The sequence below is a fragment of the Astyanax mexicanus genome, chromosome 2, assembly GCF_023375975.1.
Source record: "Astyanax mexicanus isolate ESR-SI-001 chromosome 2, AstMex3_surface, whole genome shotgun sequence".
NCBI lineage: Eukaryota > Metazoa > Chordata > Actinopteri > Characiformes > Acestrorhamphidae > Astyanax > Astyanax mexicanus.
The window spans coordinates 63,696,351-63,716,966 of NC_064409.1; the positions used below are offsets into that span (position 1 = coordinate 63,696,351).

At 39.6% G+C, this 20,616-nt stretch overlaps 1 protein-coding gene across 1 annotated transcript in view; it reads left to right on the forward strand.

The window, feature by feature from the left end:
* Positions 1 to 10,541: 10,541 nt before the first annotated feature.
* Positions 10,542 to 20,616, forward strand: part of b4galnt4a (beta-1,4-N-acetyl-galactosaminyl transferase 4a) — a 289,838-nt gene continuing 279,763 nt past the window's right edge. The window contains exon 1 of the mRNA XM_022672115.2: positions 10,542 to 12,332. Coding sequence (XP_022527836.2) covers positions 12,191 to 12,332 — 142 coding nt within the window. The 5' untranslated portion in view covers positions 10,542 to 12,190. The remainder of the gene's footprint in view (positions 12,333 to 20,616) is intronic.

Sequence of the window (20,616 nt, forward strand, 5' to 3'; positions counted from 1 at the left end):
AATGGAAATAAAGAAAAGAAGAAGAATGCACTGACAAAATGTCAAAAGTGATGGAAAAGAAGTGTGTAAACTGACCATAAAGTGTTACCTCAGTGGACAGCTTGGAAACACCCATAGGTGTATAATTAGTTAAGTGTTTTTATCTTGTGTGAGTGAGGTTAAACACTTATCAGTCATTTATAATTTCCAGATCCAGAGTGTCATGTGTGTACCAATTTACATAATAATACAAGGCGTTAGCACTCACAGTGGACAGCACAGTGAGTGATAATGATAATGATTGGCGGCATCTGACTAAAACTGCCCATTTGAACAGTCAAGTGAGCACAGTGGCTTAGTGGTTAGCACGTTTGCCTCCCAGCTCAGGAGTCTTGGGTTCAAGTCTCTAACTGGGTGAATTTTCATATTCTCCCTGTATCTGAGTCATTTCCTCTGGGAACACCGGTTTCCTCCCACAGTCCAAAAACATGAAGTTGAGGTAAATTGGATACTTTAAAATTACCCAGAAAAAAAATGGAATACTCTGAATGAATCTGTCAGTCTAATGCTCTGACACTATGAACGGGAGGTCACAAGTTAGATTTTCGTTTATGTAGCTCTGCTATCAGCTGCCAGCACCCAGAGGGAGCAAAATTGGCCTTGCACCCTTTGGGTGGGTAGATGGTGCTCTCTCCCCATTACGCTCAAAGGTGGCACCGGGTGGCACGAGGCGTCTGTGAGGGGATGTATTGAAACCGAGTCATTGTGCTTTTCTCAGAGTGGGCTAGCCACTCAGGCAATGATGCATCAGCAGCAGCTTAAAAAAAAGGGTGACTGACTTCACACCCTCCTAGGGTCACAGTTGCCACTGCTGATGGGGACGCACAAATGGGTGGGACAATTGGATAGCCTTATTGGGAGGAAAAATGGGGAAAATCTGAAATAATTTAAAAAAAAGCAAAAAAGGCAAGTGACTCTGGTGGTCCCACAGCTCAACACATTGTTATTTAGCATACATGGGATATAGAAATGTCATAAGTCACAGTTAGTTTCTGACAAATTATGTATCAGTGTAATAACTAACTGCAGTTAGTACATTTATTGTAAGTTTATTGACTGTTTATTGACCTCACCCAAGCAAAGGGACCACCATAGGACCATAACTGACCAAATACTGTTTGGAATGATTCTCATTGACTTCCAGGCCCAGAAGCAATTCTGTGATTTTGACAATGACAGCAGGAAGTAGAAATTGATAGTGCAAAAAGAAAAAAGGAAAGTACACAGTTGTCAAGGCCCAGGTGACGATTTTCTACCATTCCTGTTCTTTCTGATCTTTAGATTGCTTTTAACCTATGTCCAGATGAGCTTCTCTTTTCTTTTCACCGGCATCAAAGATAATGAGGCAGTGAGAACTGAAATGATGTGAAGTGCTTCTTTTTTTCTCTGTGATTTAAAAGGATTTCACTGTTATTTGAAAAGGCGCCAACATTGCTGTGAACATGAGTCATTCCATTGCTTGACCCTCTCGGGCTATCTCATTTTCATCAGCAGTGGAAAAGCTTTTTGAGCAGCCACTGAACAAATAACCAATTGTGGAAGACAGCCTCATCTGTCCTTGGAACTGTGGTTCGATCCCGCTGCGCTCATGAAGTCTTTCCCAGCTCTCAGAGAGCGAAAGAGAGAGAGAGAGAGAGAGAGAGAGAGAGAGAGAGAGAGAGAGAGATTTGAATTGGACAGATAAAGACAGACAGGTTAGAAAGAGATAGACAGACAGATAAATAACAGGCAGATAGATAAGAGAAAGGAAGAAGGAACATTTAAAAACGTGTTTTAGAAAAAGGGACAAATAAGAGTGAGAGAAACATTGAGAGAGGGAGAAAGAGATAAACATAAAGAACAGATAGATGAGAAAGAGAGAGAGAAAATAGATACAGACAGACAAAAAAACAAATAATAGAGAGACAAATGTAAAACAAATGAGAGACAATCAGAAGAGAAAGACAGAGATACAGGGAGAGAAAGGCAAGAGAGAGAGAGAAAGAGAGAGAGAGAGAAGCAGACAGAAACACACAGACAAATGAGAGAAGACAAACAGACAAGAAGGAAAAATACAGAAAAGAACAGACAGACAGACAGACAGACAGAAGAAAGACAGAGATAACAGACAGAAAGGTGAGATAAGAGAGGAAAAAATGAAAGAAAATAAAAAAAACCTATATGAAAGTGTGAGAGAGAAGTCAAAAATAAATGAAAGAAAAAAGTGAAAGTGACAAGACAGATAGACATGAAAGGAGCAGTTCAAACAGTCAGGTAAAAAGAGAGAGAGAACAGATGAACAGATAAGTGAATGAGCAAGAGAGAGAGAGAGAGAGAGAGAGAAATGATAGCAAAGTGAGTTTTGTTAATGATTACAATAAAAAATAGAATAAATCAATGTAAACTTGTCTCACTAGATTTTAGAGCAGCTTCTGTGTGATCATAAAGAGCAGGTTTTGAAGGAGCAGGGTTGGAGCTTGTTATGCTGGGAGTGAATTTAAAGGATTAGTATAAAACGCCATGTTTAGGGTTTGTTCTTTTTGTGCAATGATCACAACTAATTATCCCTGAGATAATTATCCCTCAGAGCCATGAGAAGCTAAGTGTTTTACGCGTTCCTTCTCTATATTACAGCATTACATTTTACAGCATTACATTACATTGGTGTCACCACATAGGAGAATCACTGTACATAGGTGCGATTTAGAAGTGATGATGTTTGTATCGATAGCAGTCAATGGTAAGAGTCATCAGAAAGAAAGGCCAAAAGATTCAGTTATTTTTTTTTTACAATCAATAAAAAAATACATTACCTCAATGTATTGAATATTCTCCACACATATATGTACTTTACCTCACACTATCAACACACATAACAGCACTAATATGATTTTTTGGGGGTTATGTATTCAAGTCTAAAATCAATTTAGGAACATTTTTGTTTTAAGAAAGTTACTGTACCTTCTGAAATTAACTCATCCCATACCGTTGCAAGACTGCAGATAACAGAACAAACCATACCTGTTTTGCTGAGACCTTTTTCACCCAGTTCAGTGGAGATCACCTTGTATTATTTGTGTCTCAGTGGCTGAGGTGAGTGTGATGGTCAGGGGTTTTCGTGTTCCTCCTGCAGCGTATGGCAAAGCCTTTGGTTGTGAGCTCCCTTCGGCCCAGTTTATTGCAGCTACTGCACAAATAAGGCTGTTTGTAGGAGAGTGCAACTCTGGCCATTACAGCATCCCCTGTGTAAGACTGACATTCTCTGACCTATCTCACATCTCTTCCCCACTGTCCCTGCAGACCCAAGCGCAGGATATTTCAGGACAGTTTCCAACCACGCTGAACACTTGTTTTCCAGCTTAAGAGCGTAACATACACATTTGTGTAACTGACATGGCTAAAGTGTATAATCTCACCAGCTACAAGCTACAATCAGTGTATATTATACTGACTGGAAAATGAGAAGTGAAAGCCACACATTTACATTTATGGCATTTAGCAGATACTCTCATAACACTGTTAACCCCAAAATGTTAAATCACCCTTTAAATAAACAAAGCTAGCGGTCTCTAATGGTGACATTAACTAAACAAATGTTGGTATTACTTAAATTGACACACTATAAAAACACCATTGAGAAATCTACAATGTGGAGTTATGTATCATAACTAGGTTTTGGGAGATTGATCCACGCCCTCACTCCTCCCACTTCCTTCCCAATTTAAACTGCCATTTCCTTTCTACCTGCTCGTTGAACAACCTCGCACCCACCTCCTCCCCATCTTCCTCCTTCTTTAATTTTATCCTTTTCCCTCACATTTCTCTTCGTGAGAAGGGGGGGCTTCGGCTTCATGCTATACAGCGAAGCTGCCCCGAACTCAACCCCAAATACTGAGTTCGCTCCCCCCTTTCTTCTTATCTGCCCAGTCAAGGGCGTGGGTCAATACTAGCAAAATATTAGCTAGTAAGTTGCAAGCAAGTGAAAGGCTTAGCTAGCTAAAAGTTGACAAGTTGGCTAATGATATAGCTCGTATATATACAGCTTCGGAAATAATTAAGAGACCACTGCAGTTTCTGAATCAGTTTCTCTGATTTTGCTATTTATAGGTACATGTTTGAGTACAATGAACATTGTTGTTTAATTTTCTAAACTACTGAAAACATTTCTACCAAATTTCAAATAAAAATATTGTCATTTAGGGCATTTATTTGCAGAAAATGAGAAATGGCTTTCAGACTTCAAATAAAGCAAAGATCACAGTTTTCATGCATCTTGGCATGTTCTCCTCCACCAGTCTTACACACTGCTTTTGGATAACTTTATGCCACTCCTGGTGCAACATTTCAAGCAGTTCAGCTTGATTTGATGGCTTGTGAGCATCCATAAAATATATTTTCCTCTTGATTATATTCCAGAGGTTTTTTAATTTGATAAAAAAGTGGTCTCTTATTTTTATATATATATATCTGGGCACACACACAAATGTTTATCCGTAAATGTAACTTCTACACCAAACTGATGGCATTAACAACTAAATGTCACCAAATAAAAAAATATATTTAAACCTAATGTACTAATTTGTATATGTAGGTAATTATATTCTTACAAGCTAGCTAATAAAGTTGCTTCTTGCCAATATTTCTCTCTCCCAATACATTAGAACATTTTAAAAGCCAATTTAAATGCTTGGTCTCAGTTAGTAACTATATCCTCACAAACACAGACTGTCTGTTTGCTAGCGGAAACGTTAGCCAGCTGAGGTAACTAGCCACTAGCTTACATCTGCTAAGATAAAATACTTGTTGCCTTTCTTTGTACATTTCACCTAGCTGCACATAATCTAACCTACTGTTGCCTTTATTTCTCAGAGTCTTCATGAGGTAGAGTCAGCTGGAATAGTTTTTACAGCATCTTAAAGAAAGGAAGGAGTTTCTGGAGGTGCTGAACAATAGTTGCTGCTTTTCCTTCACACTGTGAAGCTCCAGCTCATCTCAAATCACCATCATAGTTAATCAAGTTTAGATCAGGGGATTGTGGAGGACAAAAACTTTTATTGTTTACTACTTAAATCCATATGTGCCCCTTTATTGTTTTAATGTCTTTAATATTAATTTACAATGTAGAAAATAAATTAAATAAAGAAATACAGAAAAACATTGGATGAGAAGGTGTGTGCAGATTTTTGGCTGGTACTGTATAGTTATGGTATAGTTTCCTTCACTTTAGAAGGTGAATGACTACCAATTAATGTCATCTACTTCTAATAACTTAAATATTAACAATTACCATCTTCAAAAATGATAATGCCATACTGGTGCATTAGTGTAGTGTAGCACTCACACAACATAACTGCATTCCCCCCTAAAAAAAGGAAAAGTTCAAAGAAATAATCAAAAGCACAGACTTGACCTCCATTTAATTTATGCCTGTAATATGTATGCAAACTTCCAAGTACAACTGCACCTGTGTATGGATTTACTATTGAGCTATGAACCTAATTTCCCCCCGGACAAATCCTCTTAAAAACCATAGACATCCTCAGCTCTAATCAGACTTCAGCAGCAGCTTTATTTAGAAAGTCAATTAGAGACATGGCCAGTCTTCAGTGGCATGCATTCCAGACGTGGTCTGGTATTCTGTAATTTCTCAGAGGAACAGCAGTTTCTGAAAGATGACAGAAGACATGGGTGGGGCAGAGTCTGAGATGTTTTCGACCGCCCCCACAGATCTCGAGGGTGGTAGCTAGTCTTTGGCTCTAAAGCCATTTTTGGGAATGGAGGTGGAAGAGTGTTTCTTAGATAACTATTGAGCTATTCAAACTATTTCCCTATTATGTCTGTCTGTCTGTCTATCTATCTATCTATCTAAGTTAATGCAGTGTTTTCCCAGAACATCTTACAGCCCTTCATGCTTCCCTCTGCTGACAACTTTAATGGAGATGCGGATTTCATTTTCCAGCAGCATTGCCAAATGTACAAATCGGTCTTAGACTAAGACTCTGATTTTTGTGTTTTCATTGGCTGTGAACCATAATCATAAATTATAAAAGAAATAAACATTTAAAATAGATTACTTTGTGTGTAATACATCTACATAATATAAAAGTTTCACATTTTACTAAATTACAGAAATAAAGTAACTTTTCAATGATATCTTAATGTTTTCAGATGCACTAGTATATGTATGAATATGTCTCCATCCATCCATTCATATTGATATATATATATTTATTGATACAGATTTACAACAAACCAGTATGTTTGTCTGTCTCTCGACAGATGCAGAGCAGACCCCTAGAAAAACACAATTACAGAGTCAAGCTGTCCTTTCCGGTTGGAAACCACTGTACATCTTCTGCTTTATTTTTCCCTTTCAAGTAAAGCTAAAGTCGGAAAGTGATTCGGAGAGCTAATGGAATAGGTTCAGTGGCTGGTAAGCTGCACCTGCTGGTGAGCGACAGCGATAAAGAACGCTGCTGAAGCTTCAGGTTCCGGCCGGCCTGGATGAAAAGGCTAGCTTTATAATCCACTTGACATTTCGGCAGAGGTTGGCCAGATTACTGTAATGTCACACCTGCTTTGGAGGGGAAAAAACAAAGGGAAAAAGGATTTCCATTAAGAGCTATGGATGTCTCTTATGACCAAAAAGAGCAAGCTTGTAGGTTTGCTCCTAGTGTGATAATAAAATATTCCTTATGTTCCAGAAATAGACTCAACCTTGCACAGAGCCCTGCACTCACTCTCTTCCTTTTTTCCCCTTGCTTTTTTTTTTTACTGTGCTCTAATGTCATAATAATTGCAGGACTGATGGCAGTTAGACGTGGCATCAACATGCCATCCTTCTGTGACTTTCCTCTCACAGCCTGCTCATCTCACACCTCTCAACTCTATCGCACTAGTTACGCTTGTCTCCATTGATGACAGAGCGGAAGGCAGATGGGGTGAAGAATGACAACCGTGCTGTATGTATCACACACTCAGTCAGTGATAAGGCTAACCTGGGGCACAGCTGGCAAAGCTCTTCACATTTCTCATTAAGAGCTTAGTAAGCATTAACAGCTATATACCTGCCGGTAATAAACAGATTACAACCCAAAGGCTATGAGGCTGGATCACACATTCTGCTGACAACCACAAGAGTCTGCTGTCTCACAGATATAAGAGCTGAACTAAGAAGGGTGGTTTAGTATAGGGCAATATGAGGGGGGGAGGTCCACACTCAAGTCTTGTGTCAAGACAGGGTAACCTTGAGTCAAATCCAAGGTCAAGACATACCAGTTCCAGATCAAGCCCAAGTCAGAATAAACTGTTCCTGACTCAAATCCCAGGCCAAGAGAGGTTAGTAATGAGTCAAATCCCAGGTCAAGACAGGTTAGTCCTGAGACAAATCCCAGATCAAGACGGGTTAGTCCTGAGTCAAATCCGAGATCAAGACAGGTTAGTCCTGAGTCAAATTCCAGACCAAGACAGATTAGACCTGAGTCAAATACAAGGTCAAGGCAGGTTAGTCCTGATTCAAAAACAAGGTCAATGCAGGTTAGTCCTGACTCAAATCTCAGGTCTGGGCAGGTTAGTCCTGAGTCAAATCCAAGGTCAAGGCAGGTAAATAAAGAGTCAAATCTCAGGTCAAGACAGGTTAGTCCTGAGTCAAATCCCAGATCAAGAGAGGTTAGTCCTGAGTCAAATCCAAGGTCAGGACAGGTTAGTCCTGAGTCAAATGTCAGGTCAAGAGAGGTAAGTCCTGAGTCAAATCTCAGGTCTGGGCAGGTTAGTCCTGAGTCAAATCCAAGGTCAAGACAGGTAAATAAAGAGTCAAATATCAGGTCAAGAGAGGTTAGCTCTGAGTCAAGTTCAAGTCAATTTAGGCTAATTCTGACTCAAGTCAAAGTCAATTCTGAGTCAAGTTCAAGTCAACTTAGACTCATTCTGACTCAAGTCAAAGTCAATTCAGACTAGTCCTGAGTCAAATCACTAGTCAAGACTGGCTAGTCCTGAGTCAAATCAGGACTGGTTTGTCTTGAATCACATCCAAAACACATTAGTTCTGTGTCATGTAGCATGGTAGTCCTGACTCAAGTCCAAGTTTACTCGGGCTAGTCCTGACTCAAGTCCCAACTAAATCTGGTATGTCATATCTCAAGTCCCAAGTCAAGACAGGTTAGTCCTGAGTCAAATCCCAAATCAAGACATGGTAGTCCTGTCTTAAGTCCCAACTGAACCTGGCTTGTCTTGTCTTAAGTCCCAAGTCTCAAGTTAAGACAGGTCCTTTGCCAGACGTTAAATCATCACGTCTCTTCGGTTCCTTCTGATTTGAGCATTTGGAGGTCTTCAGTCTTCTTTTAGTCAAATTGCAACTCCAGAATAAAGAATTCCAGAAATTGATGGATCCACAAAATGCTAAGTAAGGCAGACAAAATTTTGGAGCTTTTTGCCATGCTGTTGGATTCTATATAAGTCAGTGGCTGTAATCCCTCAGGCTTACTAGTTCAGGTTTGCAGAAATAAAGTAAATTGTATTAAGAACTGGAACTGCATGGAAAGCCATTATAGAAACACACAATTCTTATATTTTATAAAGTGAACAAATTAACAATTATATTCTCAGCTTTCTGTGTTTTGCTCAGGATCAGTAAGCAGAATTAATAGCAGAGTTTTTGCTCTAACAACAATCCCTATGTTCTAGCTGTTTTGTATTTTCCTACTATAGCAATCAGTAAAAAAAATATCTTTTGTTGCCAGAGCAATTTTTTATTTATATAAAGAAAGATTTTGAAGAGTCTTGTATGTCATCAGCTTTCCTGCAGCCTAATGATTATTCTGATGATAACAGTGCAGTTGCTATTATGTACCTTTTTTTATTATTAAAATCATGAGGCTATTACCACACAGCTTTAGTCATTTTGCATGAGGCAGTGCTGCTATTAGTGTCAGCGTTAATATGCCCTCTGCTGAATAAAGGTGAGTTAAATGGGAGGCATTAACTAGCCGTGGTCGCTTTATTGCAGCATGCTGTGTAAATCCCGCCTCAGTTTATGGAAAGGAATTTTATTCTTTACACCTGTTTTGTGGAAAACCCGCCTTTTGTGCAAGGACTGTTTTTTATTAGCCAGCTTTGTGAGTGTGCAGCCATGGCCAATCCTGGTGTAGGAGGCGGGGCTTTGGCTGAAAAAAACAAGCAGCAAAATAATTTTATATATAAAATTAAATAAATATTTATAATAAAATAAATATGGCATCAGACTACACTTCTGTTGATTAATGGCCAAATAAAAGGCTGTTGAATGAAAACTATTAGACTAATTACTGTTAACTAAAGTAGAATATCTATTTCACTGAGATATAATCATTTAGAGCATTATACAGTTGGGGGGTATATTTAGTTTTAACTAAATTGCTCCCACCTCATATTATTATACTATATCATATCATATTATTCCTTTGTCCCCTAGATGTATGCATTCAGATTTGATATTAAACTATTTCTTATTATTTAATAACAGTTATAAAGACAATTGCACAGATGATATTATGTCTACAGAATGTGTAATTTTAGTTATATATATTTATATATATATTTTTCTAAAATATATATGTTGAGTTTATTCAATAATCAGTGCAAGAGTGATAAGTCAAACCTTTCCATACTGGAAATATACCTGCAATTCTATCCCTTTATTCGTGGTTAGGCAAAATGTCACACTGCGAGCCAAATATAGCGCAGGTGCATGTTCGCTACCAGCCAATCCTGTCAGGAGCTTAGCAGCTATATGGCCAATTAGGACACAGGAGGCGGGGATTGCCTGACAACGGGTGGGTAAAAAAGAAAACAAATAACGTAGCGTGTTTTTAGAAAAAGAAAGTACACACAGACACACAGACGAACCACTTACACCACAATGTAGAATGTAATAAAGAAAAAAATACATATACGATAATAACACCAAGATACACCATATTAAATTAATATTTGTTAAGTAATCAAATATTACTTTTTTGCAAAGTGCAAAATACATAAATTTACATAAATACATAAATACATATTTGTCTTTTTATCATTTTAAACCTGGAACCTGATGTGCTTGAATTCTGTAAACATTGTGTTATTATTACATTTACATGATTTTTTTGTCATGTATGTTCTATTTGTTGAGTTGGATTTATAACAAAGTAGTATATTATACATTATATATTTTACTAGCTGTTCTTCCATTGAGTGCACAAAGCATTGTGTGTAAACAAAGAAGAAAGACAATAAACGCTTACATGGATTTTTACATTGGATTTTACTGAGATTTAAGCAGATTTAATAGTGTTTAAGCAAAATGTGACACACTGCGAACCAAAATATATAGAGAGCGCAGGTGGAGGTTTAATAACAACCAACCAATCCTGGAGCAGATTGAGGGGCGCTGCTGCATTCTAGCCAATCAGAGCGCAGGAGGCGGGGATTGCTGAGAGCGGGTGGGTAAAAAAGGTAAACAGCGCAGCGGCTGTGCGTTGGTTCTGCGCTCCTGCAGGTCGGACGAAGGAACTGCACCATATATACAGCGAGGTCCCTCCCAAGTTCGGTTGCCCGGCAGCGTCATGGATGCTCTTCTTTCGACGAGCGGAGGGGACGAGAGAGGGACGTTTACCGGGAGCGGAGTGAAGACAGCACGGGTTCAGAGGACGCGCGGGACGCCTGCTTTTCTGGAAGGCGCTAGATGAAGTGGAGGTGCTGCTGCGAGACGCTGAGTCGCGTGGATTTAGGATGCGGAGGGGCGGCGCTATAGTGGAGGGATGAATGAAAGGAAACACAGCACTGAGCAGGAGGAGCAGCTAGCAGGGCTGTAGCAGCAGAAGCTGCAGGGAGACTGGGGGACTCAGAGGCTACTGGCATTGTTTGTTTGTGGCAGCGTGTTTGGGTGGGTGTCTTAGCTAGTAGCTAGATTATACAGGGAGGCGCGTGGGCGCGCGCGTGTGCATGGGCTGCTGTTTAGCTAGAAATCATACGAATAGACAGAGCACTGACTGTGTCTTGTGTAGACTTGTATATATAGGCGAGATGTTTGACGCTCAGATTGGCTGATAGCTCGGAAAGCGTCCCACTCATCTGACAGCTGATAGGCTTTATTATCGTGTTTGATCATCTCTCAAAGACTTATACAGCCAGAACTAGGCTGCACACAAGGCGCGAGAGCACCTGCTTTCAAACGCGTGGTCGGATGGACAGTGTACAAGTAGCATGCCACATTAACTTAACCCTCACGTGGGCAATTCCCATGATCAGCTATATCGAAGATATGACATATCGATTGATTATAGACGTGTATGCACTCATGCATTCATGCTCAGCTAGCAAGTAGTATCGGTTTCAAAAACAAGCCAAACCGCAATTACGCACGCATTTTACGTGTATGCACTTTTTTACGCATATTGTGCGTAATTACAGACAAAAGTGACTCTAGTGTGACTGAACCTCATTCAGATGAACCCAACACCAGAGCTAAAGCAGCATGTAACTAAGCCTCACAGGTACTAGAAAGTGAAAAAGGAGATGGAGAAAGGCTCTAGGAGAAGTTAAAGGTAAAGGTGTGAGAGTCTATCACTCAGAGAGGAGGAGGAAGGGAAGGAGGGGAAGAAGGAAGGGGGGGATGATCCCTGGCGTAGCTGCTGGCAGAGTAATCGGCCACACTGAGAGCGGATTTAAGGGCGAGATTAGCCACGGACTGCTGCTGCTCTGTTCGCTCCTCGCTGTGCGCTCTCTTCTTTACGCGCCGCCTGCGTTTTTACGCACTGCTCCCTGACGCCGCGCGCGCGTTCACGCGCTGTATAGTGCGCGAGCCTGGACATTCCACGTCCACAAGGTGGTCTTGTCGTTCAGTCTCCAGCGCAACAGACTGGTGGTGGTGGTGGTCAAGCACACGCTACAAAATGACTACAGTGCGCGAGCCCAGAGAGTGCCAGTGACGACCCCTTACCCCCCCACCGTCCTGTGCCAGTCAGTGGCGGACGCCTGCATCTGTAAAGGCAAAAACGTGGGACTAACCGCAGACCTGTGACCTGTTGAGTGGAGGTGATCCTCAGCGGGCAGTGATGCTGTTCTCCAGACCGGCGCGTCCTTCGCCAGCCAGGCTTTGTGGCACTTTGTAGGAGCCCTCGCGGAGCCCCCCCACCCCTGATCCTCAGTGAGGATGCTGCGCTTTCCCCTGAAGAAGATCAGGAAGCAGTTTAAGCTGCTGCTGCTGCTGGTGCTCCTCACCTTCGCCGTGTGGTTCACCTACCTGCACATCAACCAGGGCAAAGCCATCAAGCTGCACTTCAACTACGGCAAAGGTAAGAAAGAGTGTCTCTCTGGACACTGGACCAGTGTTTCTCCTCAGTGTCGCATCAGCTCCAATGCTTGGTTAAATCGTTCCATATTAGAATAGGTGTTTCTAACACCTTTAAATCTTAGAAAGTGGTCATTAAAGGTTCTTCAGCAAAGGAAGTTTTTGAATTTTGGTTTAATGATGGAAAAAGGTTCTTCTGTAAAAGGAAAAATTAATCTGGTGTATGGTTATTTTTAGAGCTGTACCCAGACAGTCCACATTTGTGTTATTCTTGTATATTCTTATGTGTTTCTATCTGGAATACAGCACATATGGCGTAGACTATTTTTTCCCACGGACTGTTCTGGTTTAAAACTACTTTTCAGGGTGTTTACTAGGGCTGCAACGATTAGTCCATATAATATCAACAATGTTGATTATAAAAAGCTGTTGACTCTAAATGTTTATTGTCGACTAATCATTAATTAGTAGCACTACACAAAGTACTGGGGACAGAAACAGAATGGCAATTTTTTTTCTCACTAAGTAACAGCACTTCACATAATTTTGAAACAATAAGGAAAGCTAGAAACAGAAGTCATATCCACAGCAAGCAGAGACAGAGGGCATGGGAGAAATAATCTGTGATTAATCAACTTAGCAAAAAAAAAAACAGTCAGATTAGTCGACTACCAAAATAATTAGTTGCTGACCTTGTGTTTACACACCTGTAAAATTTGTCTGGTTAAATCAGACTGGTTAATTTTCAGTCTTGGTGCAGTTTATTTGGGCAGGTGTGAACGCAGTAGTCACACTTACATGGAGACCCAAACAACTACACAGAAAGCCTAGAGAGGCTTGAGAGGAGAGGAGGTCTTGGTTGGGTCCCAGATTCCTCACTGGTTTTGTTTGTTTGTGGTGAGAACACGATCCAACCTCAATCTGAATGAACTATTAGCTGTACTCCACAAGTTTGGTCTAAATGGCTGTTCAGATATAGTTCAATTACCCAGATAATTACTACAGCTATGAACAAAGACCATCTTTTAAAGTACCTTCTACCTGTGTTTACTTTCTTGCTCCGCCTCCGACATGTGTAACCAATAAGCAGAGAGAACATTTTCACTTGGTTTGTTGTGAGGCATTTTGGTGAGCTTGTTTATTTTTTCCTCTGTGAAAATTAACCAAACCAAAGTTAAGGGAAAAACACGCCTAAGTTTACAAACTGATTACCTGATTAGGAACCGAGCAAACAAACTAAAGGTGTAAAAACACTAAAATTACACTCATTTAAAACATAAAAAACAGGATGTGATCTGGGTCAGGGATATAGATTGTCGACCTGCTGAAACAAAGGTGATTGAACTCATTTGTTCATGAATACATTATTATTAATCATAACTATAACAAAAGTTTCTTTATAGTACTAGAATAAAACGATTATTTGACTTGCAACAATTGTAGTAATGTTTGGTGCTATAAAACGTTCACGCTTCTCGATATGTTTACCATCTTTACTAAGGTCATGTCTACACTTGTGTGGATATTGTTTAAAATAAAAAATACGATTTCCATCACTCTCATTTTTGCAAATATTTTTATGCAGAGCATGCTAGCCCTGTATGAGGTGAAAGTACCTTATAATGAGAGGCATAAACACATTTTAGTTTCATTTATCCCAAATGACACACTACTCCCTAGGTAGTGTACAGTCCAAGTCACAGAATTATGTAATATAATCTAAAATCTACAAAGGGCATTATATATTTGTAACAGAAGAGTATTTACATATATTCATATGTCACAAAATGAAATTAAATGCTATGGTATCTGAAAATTAGTGCTATGAAGTTTACTATATAGGCAGTTAGGAGGTATTTAGTCAGAAACATGCATTTTACCACCCTGTTTATATGATAACACTGAAAAATATATAGAACATTTTTAAATAGCTTTGTTCTGCAAACAAAAAGCAAATTTTTGCTTGGACTGGAAACACAGTCAAAAACCTCTGGGTACATGTTTAATAACATAAATGTAGGTTAACTAAGTATGCCCTTCGCTCTAGGACCAGAATTGTGAACAATTGCCATATTTGCCAGAACAGCAGTAGTGTGTATGTGTTGTAGTTTTATGATTTATGTAGTTCACTATATAGGGAGTTTTCTGAAATCTCCAGAACGTTAAAAAGCTCAATTTTGTGTGTGGGTGGGATGCCTAACAGCATGCAAAAATATCCTGTTTTTATAAATATCCAGATTTTATTCTGGACAGGACCCAAAGATATATATGTTTAGTGGTTGTGTCCTTCTGGGTCTCAGCTGTCAAGAGGACTCTAGGACCAATTCATCTGCCACAGCGGGGCCAACATCAAACCAGCTAACCCCGAACATACCTGATTCAATTAATTCATGAATAGGCAGGTTTTGTTGTTTTGTGTATATTTTTTACTGGAATAAGCCAAAAGGAAACCACCAGCCTGCTCTGCTCTAACCCTCCAGGTCTGAATTGGCCTCCCCTGGTAGGGTGTATCACTGGGTTTGCTTACTGTGATTTGCTCCCAAAAACATTTGTTTGTGTTTCTTCTGACTGCATAGCCTACTTTCTGGATTCTACTCTCGAGTTGCGTTGTCTGCTAAAGTGTTCCAGTTGTGCTTTTTCCCGTATGCGCAGAGACAAGACTAAACAAAGCGTACAAATGCATTTCCACACAAATTAGCAATACCCTTTCGCTGCATTTGGCTTGAGTTCGGGACGGGTCCAATCCGAAACAAGAGATGGAGTGAGCTCATTAATGATTAAGGACTAGATCATGAATACTGATGCTGGGGTTGTGCAGTGATGTCTAATGTAAGTAATGCATTGTCAAACTTCATTGTAATTATTTCCTACCAGTCATCTGGCATTACTTCAGGACGCATGCTGCTTACTGCAGCCTGCAGCATCACTGGAATTAAAGGCAAATGGTTTGCGGCTATTGAGGTATCTCAGTCCCGCTGTTGCAGTAAGAGCAGCTAAAAAACAAGTTGGTGGTTCTTGTAATTGAACATGATTTAATGTGGTTAAAGAGGCATCAGCAATGCTGTGAGCCTGTGTGTCAAGCAAGCGAGTTCAGCACCATTGCATCACCAGGGTTTCCCCCAGGATTTCCTTGAAGGTGCGGTGGCAGGACCCCCCGGTTGGGAACCGATAATTTATATCACGTTAATGATATCACGATATAACACAATTACACATGTTTCCAGTTATTTTCTTTATTTCCAACTGTCACTGAAAAATGCCCACTTAAAACAAAAAGTTGCAAAAAGTAGGTTTCTTTAAAATAAATCCTTATTGTTCTTTTTTCAGATACGGTAAACGTAAAAGTGTGCAACACAAAATGTTAAATTATACATATCAATATCTTTAATCTTTAATTTAATTACAATAAAATGTTTACTGGACCGTGAAAACAAATGCATCACAGAGCTGTTCTAGGGTGCCTCTATTCTAGGGCCCTACATCCTTGCTTTATGACAGCTCCAGAAACAGAAACATAGCGTGATTTTCACTCCACCAGGTGAGTGAGCCTGAGTGGACACCTGCGTAAGTTGAAGCTGTTTAATCACTGTTTAATTCATCTCTCTCTCTCTCTCTCGCATTATGTTTCAGTCTCTCTCTCTCTCTCTCTCTCTCTCTTTCGCATTATGTTTCAGTCTCTCTCTCTCTCTCTCTCTCTCGCATTATGTTTCAGTCTCTCTCTCTCTCTCTCTCTCTCTCGCATTATGTTTCAGTCTCTCTCTCTCTCTCTCTCTCTCTCTCTCGCATTATGTTTCAGTCTCTCTCTCTCGCTATTTACAGGCGCGCTCTCGCTCTCTCTCTCTCTCTCTCGCGTTATGTTTCAGTCTCTCTCTCTCGCTGTGTCCTATACTCACACTCTCTCTCGCGCGCGCGCGTTATGTTGGCACTGCATGACTAACTACCGATTTCCACCCCCGAAGTTCAACACATGGCTGACGGAATTATTCCCCCCTAAATTTAGCTCCGGCAAATTTAAGACATTTTGGTTGAAATTTTAAGACAAAATAAGACTTTTCAAGGCCTTATTTGACAAAAATGAAATTTAATACCATTTAAGACTTTTTAAGGACCCGCGGCCACCCTGCTACATGTGCAGGACTGGAACACAGCTGTGCGTTTAGGAATTACGGCTAGAGAAGCCCTCACCTGTAGCCTCCCGAAATAGATGCAACATGCGAAACCAGCCGTGTTGTGTAGGCTACGTCTACAACATATTACCGATATAACCCTTGAACAATGTTCAACAACTTGTTCACAAATATAAAAAAACATCATTTCAGCGCCACATACCTCGGATTCAGTTGTCCAGTTTGACAGCCGGTGTCCTGTCGAGATGATCAAATTCCAGTGTCAGAAACGAGAGAGGGCGGGGCAACGCTGATCAAGCGCGGGAAAAACGCCAGGCTCCGAATTTTCACGAAGGGTGGCGGGGAAGAACGAAGGCGTGGCGGACCGCCGCACTGAAATGAACGTGGCGGAAACCCTGCATCACGCTGTATTTCTGCTGTAGGGTTAAGACTGGAAGAGGCTTCCTTCTGATTTCGGCACCATTTCGGCACCACTGAGAGCAAAGCGGCATAATTTCCCCGCTGACAGATACATGATTGGCAGAGCGAAGACTGGACTGCATTTCGCCTGCAGTAAAGAGTATTTGCTGAGAGACTCAGTCAATACCCAGCTAAAGAGTGTCGGTTTTGCTCTCAGAGTGAGGTGTAGAAAAGTGTTCCTCTTTCTCTGCATTGCTGCTTTATCACACGCTCTCACACACACACTCCACACACACTGGCTCGCTCTCTTTCTCTCCGCTTTCTTTCTTTTTGTACTACATTATTACTACACTTGTTACAGCTTGCGTTAACCTTTTTTGGATTTCAGGTCAGGCTAATTGTTGGCAAGGCGTATCTTTGCATACTGAAGAGATCAACACTGATTAGTGCATCTTCTTTTGTTCACATATCTTTTGCCTCTCATGTCTTTATGCTGCAGACGAAAGTGACACAAGATGTGGACTGCACATGTTTGCATGTAACGTCGCTGCAGTTCGCTTCGGGTCATTATGCACCTTAACTGCATTAGCTGTTTGGGAGACTTATGTTTTAACCCTGTGATCCCCAGCAATTACAACAACAGCAGATATCTGATAGTCGATATCTGCTAGTATTCAATTGTAGCTCATTGAAACATTGCAGAAACATTATGTTTAAAGCAGAGCTTAAAGTGGGCAGTTACCATAGTCCTTATAGAAAATCTAGTTACTTTGCGGCCATCTTTGCAGTGCCACTGAGCAGCTATTTTCAGTCACACAAGATCAGATTTATATCTCTATGAACGGGGAGAGAAATACTGTGCACTAAAGGTCAGAGTACAGTTTCAAATAGTTTAAATAAGTCAGAAATAATTCTGCTTAATAATGCATAAATAAACATTTTTGTTTTGGCATGTTCTGATTGCTGATCACCAGACTTGTCACTGTCACTGTTTGATATATAAATGGGACTTCTTACACTTTACCTGGTGTTTGTTTACAGATAAAGTCCTGCCCATCAACAAAGAGAGCCAGCCAGCTTTCTGGATACTCCATGAGTGGAAGAGGGTTGCCAATATTTTAAATCACTGATAAGATCTGACAAAAATACATTAATTATTTGTAGCATTTGGCATAAAAATGCATAAAAACTGGATTTTTTGTTTTGCGCAGATCTCAACATTTGTACCACTTCAAACATTGGTTGAAATTAAGTATGATTTCTGAATTTTTAGGCAGCACTTAATTTATGTTAAGATTTGCATGGTTTTATGGGAATATTACAAGATATATCACTGTATATTTGTTGTCTCTTTTGTTACTTTTTTGAAATAGTTGATTTAATACATAATCCGATTGCATATGTAGGAATGCGAAAGTAATAACTACTTAATTACCCTGAATTCAAAGGGTTAATGCTGAATTAATGAAAGGATTAATCTCAGAATCTTAGAAACAGTAAATCAGAGCTTTAAATGTACAGACTAGCCTTTAGGAGAGTAGTAAAAAAGTGAGGTAATGAATTTAAATTTCAATCACTCTGCTTATCCTTTTATTATGTGTGCATAATGGAGTGTTCAGAATAATTGTGAAGAAAAAAAAAACAGTATTTCATAAAGCTAAACAAAGCATTTGCAAAAGCATAGCACAGTGGTATCAGCATTACTATCTATCTATATGTAAAGCGTGTGCTGTAAAAAAAAAAAAGAAGAAGAAAAAACGTTCCAGGGATTAACATGTTTGGTAGAATCAGCATTTTAGGCTAGCAGAATGAAGGACAAGCCGTGCTGAATGGAACTAACTGAGTGTGGCATGTAATGCAAAAGGAAAAAGATACAGAAGGTGAGCGGGCCGCACTCTTTCCCATGTCAGTTGGGAAAAGCGCTATAGGGCGAGGCGGATCCTGAGTGCTTGTCTGACAGTGGCTTTTGTGTGTCTCTCCCTCATAAAGGATCCCGTTTCTCATTAAGTGCTGCTGAACCCTCTCTCTGTGGTTCGCCTCTTTTCTCTAACTGCCCCAAACTGACCTCAATCATATCCGAGGGACCTCTGCTTCTGGCTGCACTAGTCTTTGAGTGGCCGCCAAATCACTCTCTCTTCACAAAAGTAGAGAGTTTTTCTCTCTTTCTCCCTACTCCTGCCTGTGGTATCATTCAAGTGCAAATTGCTCCACTAATCCTATATTAACTCAGAGATGTCTATGGAAAATAAATGAACAGCACACCACAGTGTATTGGACTGTAAATTAAAAAGCAGCAGAGCTTTACAAGAACCCATTTCACTGAGGGTTAATAAGGAATTGTGTCTGCTCCCAAAGGCCATATATATATTTTTTTTCTCTACCTCAGGGCAAACAGTGGTCACCTTATTCATCAGACTAACTGTGAGGGATATGATTGTGATGAGGAACAGGGTCCTTAGTATTTTAATGTAATAAAATGCAAGAAACAATTACACAATTTGTAGTAATGAAGCAGAAAAGTGCAGGTATTACATCAATGTCATGCATGTCACAACCTTGCATCCAAAATCTCCAAAATTTTAAAACATCTAGATGGAATTTTATAAAATTTATGTAAAATTTCATGTAATTTTGGATCATTTCTGTTTTTCCTTTTGTGATAAAATTTGAAACAATGTTAAAATCTACTGTCAGATCCACATTATGTTAAAAATACCAAATGGAAAAGATTGAGATCCAAGAATTTTGTACTGTACTGTAATTCTTTCTGAATCAGTTTCTCTGATTTTGCTATTTATAGGTATATTTTGAGTAAAATGAACATTCTTAATTTATTCTGTAAATAAATTCCAAATAAATAAATTCTCATTTAGAGCATTTATTTGCAGAAAAAGCTTTCAGACCTCAAATAATGCAAGGAAAACAAGTTCATATTCATAAAGTTTTAAAAGTTTAGAAATCAGTATTTTGTTTAATAACCCTGTTTTTTAATCACAGTTTTCATGCATATTGGCATGTTTTCTTCCACCAGTCTTACACACTGCTTTTGGATTACTTTATGCCACTCCTGGTGCAAAAATAAAAAAAAAATCTTCCTCTTGATTATATTCCGAAGGTTTTCATTTTTATAAAATCAAAGAAACTCATAATTTTAAGCTTATTATTTTTTTGTGTGTTTCTGTCAAAGGACTGCATCATGCATACTTTCCACACATACAACGCTGCTGCTCCACACCTCTTGTGTTATTTATGTGTGACAAGAAGCACTTGCGATGTCCCTTTCTACCATTTTTTTCTTTTTTTCAGTAAAAAACAATCTTTCCAGCTGTGTTCATTGTTTATTGCTGCTCCTGTTGTGCTAAATCAGAAGAAGTAATCAAAGGAAACATGCAGGTAGATGATGTTTCATGGCTGACCCACCACCTAGTGGATATAGCTATTAATCTTCCACATACAGGAAAAAAAAGGTATTAATACAGATATGTGATCAGTGCTGCTATAGCGTAGACTGCGTACGCACGAGCACACAGTGGTGCGGTGGTTAACAGCATGTATACTGCAGCCCTGAGGCTGTTTTCAGATCTAATTTGTTTGCATCATTTTTTTTGCTTGTTTTTTGCAAAATTGTATTTGTTCATTTGGTTCGCTTGGTAGCACACTGTAACATCACACTGCTCACACCCCTGAGTATGATCATACATTTTTTTAAATTGATTTATAATAATTGGTAGTGTAAAGGGTATGTTACATTATGAATGTGCC